This window comes from Vicugna pacos, chromosome 9, assembly GCF_048564905.1.
Source record: "Vicugna pacos chromosome 9, VicPac4, whole genome shotgun sequence".
NCBI lineage: Eukaryota > Metazoa > Chordata > Mammalia > Artiodactyla > Camelidae > Vicugna > Vicugna pacos.
The window spans coordinates 9,413,985-9,422,883 of record NC_132995.1 but is presented as its reverse complement, the minus strand read 5'-3'; the positions used below and the strand labels follow the sequence as shown (position 1 = coordinate 9,422,883).

The 8,899-nt window shown below is 55.7% G+C and overlaps 1 protein-coding gene across 1 annotated transcript; it reads left to right on the top strand.

Annotated features, from left to right (window-relative positions):
• The first annotated feature begins 525 nt into the window (after positions 1-525).
• CEACAM16 (CEA cell adhesion molecule 16, tectorial membrane component) lies at positions 526-8,193 on the top strand. Its single transcript, XM_072968768.1, has 6 exons — positions 526-562; positions 1,796-2,140; positions 2,450-2,725; positions 3,676-3,954; positions 6,070-6,396; positions 7,784-8,193. The coding sequence occupies exons 1-6, from the start codon at positions 526-528 to the stop codon at positions 7,846-7,848; spliced, it is 1,329 nt and encodes a 442-aa protein (XP_072824869.1). The 3' UTR covers positions 7,849-8,193.
• The last annotated feature ends 706 nt before the right edge of the window (positions 8,194-8,899 follow it).

The window sequence follows — 8,899 nt, the reverse complement described above, 5'->3', positions numbered from 1 at the left end:
CTCATCTGCCACTGGGGGTTCTGACAGTGCCCACATCACAAGGCAGCCACAGAGATGACACATGAAGGTCACCCTTGGCGTTGGGACTGGGAAACGGGCAATCACTGCTGATGGGTTTTATTGCTCAGTGACCCCCAAGCTCACCAGGGAAGCCAAGGCCTGGGTCATGGTTAAGAACTGCCCTAAAATCTTCCCTTGCCCCTCCTCCCTCCTCCCTGGCAACCTGGTTCTTCTCCTGGTACCAAATCCGGGCCCTCGGCACAAAGAAGGTTAGGCAGCGCCCCAGGAGGCCTGACCAGGTCGTGACCCCTGGCCTGTACCTGCCACACCCGCTCTGGTACCCAAACGGGGCCCCAGATCCTTGGTGACTCGATCCCTCCAAATTCAGGTGATCTCTCCCCCCAGCTCCAAATCACCGAACCCTCCCTGATCCGGCGCCAGACGGAGCCAAACCCCAATCAGGAAGGGCCTCGGAGCACCGAGCCACCAACGCCACTATCCCCAGGAGCCGGACTGGGGTGAAAGATGGTGCTGACCGGGTACAGCTGGCTCCTCCTCAGTGGTGAGCAAGGATGGCACCCCCAGAATTCAGCCCCCACGGGGAAAGGAGGGGATGCCCGGCCCGGGGAGGGAAGGTGTGAGCTGGAAATCAGCATGCTGGGTAGGGAGGACGGCACTGCATCATGCAGGTGTGGTTTGCTCCTCCAAGGGTCACCAGCGAGGGGAAGGCCGGGAAGGACCATCACCCAGAGAGGTTTTTGGGGGGGATTTTGGAGATTTCTAAGGCTTGGGTGTGAGCATTCTTGGGGCAAACTCTTACTTGAGCTATGGAAGCCTGAACTAGAGTGAGTTGGAACCAGCAGCTCTGCTCCTTCTGGGGCCTGGGGATATGGTTTGGACAGTTCTAAACCTCAGTTTCCTCATCTAGGAGATGGGCCTAACTCCCAGGGTCACTTGAAGGTCATAACAAGCAGGGTTTACTAGCGTTTACTGGATACTGGGAGCTGTTCTAAATGCTTTCCATGTATTCATAACCACCTTATAAAGGTGGTCCACTCGTGACCCCCACTTCATAGACCAGAAACCTGAGGCTCAGAGAGGTGAAGTCACTGGTCACAGGTCACACAGCCAGAAAACAGCGGGGCTAAGAGCCAGACCCAGAGCCCTTACTCCTAGCCATGCTCTAACAGCATGGAAAGTACCGGAAACCAGGCTGGGCATGTAAGTACGTCTTACATAAGAGGTGCCCCGGCTCCCCACTCCAGGAAACCACATACAACTCCAACCCAGGCAGACTCGACCAGCTAGCTGGGTTTGAGGCTTATCTGTTGGGTTGAGAACAGAAAGGGTGGGGTGTATTCATCACGTCCCAACTTTCTGCTGTGGCCGAGCCTGGGGAGGCAGAGTAAGAGCACTGGACTGGGAGTCCAGGCCCAGGGGCTGGGTGAGGCAGCCTGATCTCATAAGCGTAGGCCTGATGATGACTCTCACAGAAGGAAAACCCTCTGGACGCACCCAAAAGCTCCTGGAGGCTGTGAGCGTGTGCTATGAGTTTGCCGTGTGCCCGGCCTTATACTAGATCCTTAGCACGGCCCATCCAGCTCAGCCCTCAGAACAGACCCATCTCCCCAGGACTGAGCCCCTGCACCTGGCTAACACTTATTCAGCACTTACTGCATAGCAGGAACACGTGTGGCAAGAACACATGTGGCAGGAGCCTATGTCTCCTCCTCCATCAAATGTGGGGAGCGGTCCCAGCCCGCCTCATCTGACCCCTCTGGCTCATCTTCCTCAGCCGTGTTCCTGAGCGTGGGAGCTGAGATCACCATCACCCCCCAGCCTGCCAAGCCAGCCGAGGGAGACAACATCACACTGGCTGTCCAAGGGCTTTCGGGGGACCTCCTTGCCTACAACTGGTATGCGGGGCCCACACTCAGCCTGTCTTACCTGGTGGCCAGCTACATCGTAAGCACGGGTGATGAGACCCCCGGCCCGGCCCACACGGGGCGGGAGGCTGTGCGCCCCGACGGCGGTCTGGACATCCAGGGCGTCCTGCCCAGACACTCGGGCACCTACATCCTGCAGACTCTCAACAGGCAGTTTCAGACGGAGGTGGGCTACGGACACTTGCAGGTCTATGGTGAGACACCCCCTGGAGCCCCCTCAACCCCAGCTGGGCCTCCCCGTCTCTTTTCCAATCCTGCTTTAAAAAAAAAACTCTAAAAAATATTAAAACCATCAAACAAAAAGACCTAAAATAACATTAAAATGCTCACCTCCTTCAGGATGGCTTCCAGGATTAAATCTGCCTCCCTTCCTGTTCCTTGTCTGTCCTGGCTGGAGGTTCAAGGGCACCGCCAGGATCCTATCATACTCCTTGTCTGGGGAGAAGGAGGCCCCCAGAGCAGGTGGTGCCCGGCCCCCTCCCCCTCTGACTCTTGCCCCACAGAGATCCTGGCCCCGCCCGTGGTCATGGCCAACAGCACTGCATTGGTGGAGCGCCGAGACACCCTGCACCTGACGTGCAGCAGCCCCAGCCCCGCTGAGGTCCGCTGGTTCTTCAATGGCGAGGCCCTGCCCATCACCATCCGTCTTGGCCTGTCCCCTGATGGCCGGGTGCTGACCCGACATGGCATCCGCAGGGAGGAGGCTGGAGCCTACCAGTGTGAGGTCTGGAACCCAGTCAGTGTCAGCCGCAGCGAACCCATCAACCTGACTGTGTACTGTGAGTCCTCCTGGCCCCGGCCCATCCGAGATACCCAGTGTCCCAACCGCCTAGATGGGGAAACTGAGGCCAGGAAAGGGCACCCAAGGGCACACAGTGAGTCAGTAGGCCAGCAGGATTAGAAACCAGGGGTTCCCCCTTACAATGTACTTGCTCCATCTCTAAGGACTAAAGACCACCTTTGAAATTAAATAATCAATACTCCAAGGAAAGGACACCGAACTGATTGGGTTTGAGAGGGAGGCGGGAAGTGAGTGGTGGGATGGGAGTGGAAATAAAACTTTAAAAAACATAACCAAAGCGTGGAGTCATCCCCAGGGACAGCAGATATACAGTGTGGACTCCAAAGAAAAGAAATCACTGAGGTACATGAGTGATGTAGAAAAACTTAGAACTCAGAATTCTACAACCAGGGAACCCTAGATTTAAGAAGTACTGAATTCTAGACTCTAAGAATCCTGCAAACTCTAGAAGCAGAGATTCTTAGACTCTGAGAATCTAATTCTAAAACCGTAGAGCCATCCAATCCTAGAATCTTAGAAACATAGATTTCTAGAATCTTAGAAGCCTAATAACTTAGAAACATCTGCTCTTGGAGCCCTAGAATTCTAGACTCTTAGAATGGCTTATCAGAAACCAATCAGTTAGACTTCTTCTTCTTCTTTTTTTTTTTTTTAAATGTAGCCATAGATTTCAAACGTTATCTTGAAATTTTGTCTGGCCCAACATCCTCTTTTTACAGAAGAGAAAAACCAAGATCCCTGAGAAAGTGATTCTCAAGATCTTAGCGCAAGTTAGAGATTCATGCGGGACTGTATAACTTTTTTTTTCCCCCTCTGCTAGGCCCAGATAGCCCCAGGGGCCCAGCCTGGTGGAAAGAAAGCCAGGGGTGCCCACCTCGACTGCCCTGCCCCTCTACTGCCCCATTTCTCTCCCTCCCGCCCTCACAGTCGGCCCAGAACGTGTGGCCATCCTCCAGGATTCCACCACCCGCACGGGCTGCACCATCAAAGTCGACTTCAACACCTCCCTCACGCTGTGGTGCGTGTCCCGGTCCTGCCCGGAGCCCGAGTACGTGTGGGCCTTCAACGGGCGGGCCTTGAAGAACGGTCAGGACCACCTCAACATCAGCAGCATGACCGCAGCCCAGGAGGGCACATACACGTGTATTGCTAAGAACCCCAAGACCCTGCTTTCTGGATCCGCCTCAGTGGTGGTCAAACTCTCTGGTGAGTCACCCCCCAGCCTGACCACCCGCCCCGATCCCCGCGGTGGAAGCCCAGTTAAGATTGTGAAGGTTTGGCTTCTCCGCCCAGCATGAGGCCGCCATTTCCCCAAGAGAGGATGGGAAAGCGAGAGATTTCCAATCCATTCATTGGGCAAGTAACAAAGTGGCACATCAGATGGACCCTCTTCATCCAGGTGACAAAAGGAGGCAGTCCTTCGTGCTTTGCCACTTAGAACGCAAATGACAAATCAGACTGTCTTCCTTGAGGGGTTGGCAAAGGGAGAAACGGGCCACATAGCCCACGCTGTGCAGCGGCAGAATGGAAAAACATTCGGCCATCCCTTCACAGGGGCGCCCCTGTTCTCAGTGCAGCCCTCCACAGCTGCTCCAGGCCTGACCCACTAGCTGCCACCCAGACAGCGGCACCTCTGCGCGGCCAACAGATTACCCCGTTATCCGGCCCAGATGCCGGGGAGCGCATGCGCACACAGGCACACGTGCATCCGCTTCCGGAAAATCACAGCCAATTGCTGGCAAATGGAAAAACACAGCGAGGGAGGCACTGTCTGGCCTCTGTCCTTAAACAACCTGGTGGTGGGGGTAGTGCAAACACAGCTGGTGTTCTCAGAGCCATCAGGAGCCTCAGGGGACATTTTCTCCTCCCCTGGGGATGGTGGCTTTGAACATTAGGGCCTCATTCATTCCGCCTTGGTTCCTTCCCAAGTGGCCACCGTCCCCTGAGGGACAGTGGGAACAGTCCTCCCCTGCCTCCACCCTCCCTCCTACTAACAGACTGGGTCTCATCCAAAGGGTGGATACTCTTTCCCCAAAGCAGAAATGGCATCCCCAGAGGTAAGTGTACCTCCTGCCCCACCCAACTTGAGCCTTGGCAGCCGGTCTTGGCAAGACACAGGGGGGTGGACCAGATGACCTCAGGCACTGCCCAGAGCCCTGTCTGTGCAGGTCAAGATGGGGGGTGTCCGAGGTGTGCAGGTATGTGCAGGGAATGGGTACAGCGTCCCCAAGAGCCTCCTGAACTGTCAGCAACCCTGTGGCAGGTGCCAGGGGAGAGACAGAGGAAAGGGCGACACCACCCTTTCCCCACTGGTAGAGACTCTGATCTGATGGAGGAGACATGGGCTCTGCCCTTGGAGAGATGGTCTTGAAACAGGGAAGCAGGGCCTCCCTATCAAGGAGCTACCAGTCAGAGAGAAGAGTCAGCGCCTCATACTCCATCCAAGCAGTGATGAAGGAGACAGGACAGCCACCCTCAGTGAGCTTCCAGTCAGATGGAGGAGACACATTCCACACTTGAGACGATTTTGTATTCTGATAGGGGAGACATGGTCTTGAGGAGACATGGCCCTTTTTTTTGAGAATTCCTAGTCTGATGGGGGAGACAGTTCCCACTTTGGGGGCACTCCCAATCTGATGGGGGAGTAGAGGCCCCCACTTTCTAGGAATTTCCAGTCTCATGGAATAGACATGTACCCATTCAACTTCTGAGGTCCCCAGCCTGATTGGAAAGACCCAGCCCAATAATCTGAAATTTCCAATCTGATGGAGGAGACATGGCCTCCCACCCTGGAATCTTTCCGTCTGATGGGGAATTATAGCCCCCATATTCTGAGGTCTCTTGGTCTGACAGAAGAGACACAACCTGGAGTACACAGCTCCCAAATATCTGATGGGGGAGACACGGCCCCCATATTCTGAGAATTTCCAATCTGATGGGGGAGACATGGCCCCTATACTCTGGGAGTTTCCAGTTTGATGGAGGAGACATGACCCACCCCTCTAGGGTCTTCCAGTTTAATAGAGAGATATCCCCCCAAAGGCTGGAAATTCCTAGTCTAGTGGGGGAGAGACGGCTCCCACCCACTGAGGTCTCCCAATCTGATGGGGGAAGACACAGCTCCCTGGCAGCGGGCATTGCTGGGACACAAACTCCGCCTCCACTACCACACGCCACCTGCTTCCTCTGTCTCCCTCCCAGCACCCCACATGGGGAGCACCAGCCAGTGGGGGAGGCATAGGTGAGCTGGCTGGGGGTGGGCAGGGGATGCTGTGCCCTGTGCTGGCCCAGCTGACCCAGCCCCTCCGGCTCTCTCCCCAGCGGCAGTAGTGGCCATGATGATCGTGCCCGTGCCGAGCAGGCCGATGGAGGGCCAGGACGTGACACTGACCGTACCGGGCTACCCCAAGGACCTGCTGGTCTACGCCTGGTACCGCGGGCCTGCCTCCGAGCCCAACCGGCTGCTCAGCCAACTGCCGTCGGGGAACTGGATTGCAGGCCCCGCGCACACAGGCCGGGAGGTGGGCTTCCCCAACTGCTCGCTGCTGGTGCAGAAGCTGAACCTCACAGACGCCGGCCGCTACACACTCAAGACCGTTACACTGCAGGGCAAGACTGAGACGCTGGAAGTGGAGCTTCAGGTGGCCCGTGAGTGTGCGAGAGGGGGCGGGGGCACCTCTTTTGAGACAGGGGCTCCCAGAAGAGGCTTTTGCCTCCTCCGTGAGTCTGGGGAGAGAGATCAAGGATGGATATGCCTCCCCATCAGACGGAAGGAAGGGGCCTTTGCCTCCTCCGTCTGACCTGGGACTCCCCAGTGGAGCTCTCACCTCTTCTGTCAAACTGATAACCTAGACCAGGGGTAGCGAGGCTTCCTCCATCAGACTGGGGGCACTAAGCGGGGCTTCTGTGCCTTCTCGCTCCTGGCAGAGGCATACCAGACCAAAGGTTTTAAAACATGGGACGTAGCCTGAGGATAGGGTATCCTTTTTCCTGCAGATTGGTGGCCCCTAAAACACAGGAGATATTGCCTCTACCACCATGCTGGGAGGATGGGTTAATGATGGAGGCTTACCTCTCCCATCAGACTAGAGGTGCAGAGTGAGGGTGGACCATGCCTCCCTCTTCAGACTGTCATCCCAGACAACGAGGGTCCTGTTTTGTCCTTTGCATTCTAGTAAGAGTGAGAACAGAATTTCTACCCCTAGAAGGTAAAATACATCTCTCACACTGAAATAAGGGTGATCTCCATTAGGATGGAGGTTTCTAGGTCATAGGAATTATGTCTCCTCTATCAGACTGGAAATACCCAGTGGTTAGGAAGAATGTCTCCTCCATCAGACTGGGAGCTCCCAGATGTTAGGGACCGTGTCTCCCCATCAGACTGGGAGCTCCCAGGAGTCAGGAACAATGTCTCCTCCATCAGACTGGGAATTAACAAATGTTGAAGACCGTGTCTTGCTCATCAAACTAGGGGTTCCCAGAGTTGGGGACCATGTCACTTCTATCATACTGGGAGCTCCCAGAGCCAAGGACCATGTCTCCTCCATCAGACTGGGAGCTCCCAGAGCCGGGGACCATGTCTCCTCCATCAGGCTGGGAGCTCCCAGAGTCAGGGACCATGTCTCCTCCATCACCCTGGGAGCTCCCAGAGTCAGGGACCATATTTCTCCCATCAGACTGAGCATTCCCAGAGTTCTGAGAGGCCATGTACCTGAGGCAAGGTCAAGTTTTACCCATTTGACAAGGAGCTATTAGACACTGTGGGCTAGGTCATTCCCAGTCTGCAGTCTCGCTTCCCCCAGGCAGTCCCAGAAGCCATGTCCCTGAGTCAAGGATAGTGACCTCCTCCCTCAGACTTGAAGCTTCCAGGATCAGAGACTCAATCACTGCGAAGCACCCCTGGTACCCTCCTTCATCCACTCACTCAAACCCTGGTTTTCTGGGTCCGTGTTGGAGGGAGAATGCCTGTCAGCGGCAGCAGGCCACCCCTGATGAAGCCTCAGAATTCCTTTTCACCCTGTCTCTCTTCTCACAGTCAATCTCCCTTCCTCGCACCAGGACCAACGCCACCTTCCTGAACCTGAACCTGGCACAGGCTGAGCATGGGGGCGGGTGGGGCCGCTGGGAGGCTAGGGTTGGGCAGGGGAGCGGGAGGAATGGGGGCACTGGGGACCTGGTCCCCTACCTCCCTGACAGTCTCCTCCGCCCCTGTGCCCATCCTTCCGCACAGACCTGGAGTAGCATCGTGGCCCTGGAGACCTCCAGAGAGACGAGCGCTTTGTGCCACCCTCCTCATCTCCTCCCTCTGAGCGAAGGACCTCTTGCTTCCAGCAAGGATGCCGGACTATTCTCCTGTTTCCACCCTAGAGTTAGAGCCACCAGGGCCCTACTCCTTCACTGAACTGTCAGAGAGCCACAGAGTTCATAAACGTCCTGGTTAACACACGTATGTGTCAGTCTATCCTTCCGCCACCACCAACCCTGCCATTTCCTGGTGGCCACACTTGCTGCTCTTCCCACCCAAGATTATTCTCAGTCTGGGTGCATATATCTACAGGGATGCTCAAATCCGAGGGCTCCAAGCTCCCACTGCTTGATATCAGGGCCTCAGGCCTTCCCACATCTCCCCAGGTTATATCTGAGGATCCTGCTTCCTAGTAGGGCAAAGAACGTCCCTCCTCTGGCACCAAACAATGGCCGGACATGCCCTCTCCTACACTGCACCCCGCTCCTTAATCCAGGGCCTGATGCCAAGCTGCTTGTGCACAGGACAGGGAATGACCACATTTTTCAAGAAGAGTTCCAGCACCTTCTGGCCTTCATCCATTTAACCAAAGATGCCCTTTTGTGTCCTCCATTGTCCTGGGATTTCCCCCCCCACCCCTCGTATCTCTCACACATCACCTGCATGGCCCTAAAATATCTCCCTCCTCCTCTAAACACGAAAATCCCCTATGAATAAATGAATGCAAATGGGGCAGGGGTAGGGGTGAGGGGTGGAGAACAGGGGAGCAGGAAGCAGAGAGAGTGTGTCTTCTAACTCCTCCCACTAGTAGAGTCTGAGCCGCAGGCCCCCACCCACTCAAGATGACCCACTGGCGAGAGACTCTTGCTGTTAGAAGTGGCGATAGCAGACTCCAGGCTTGGGGTG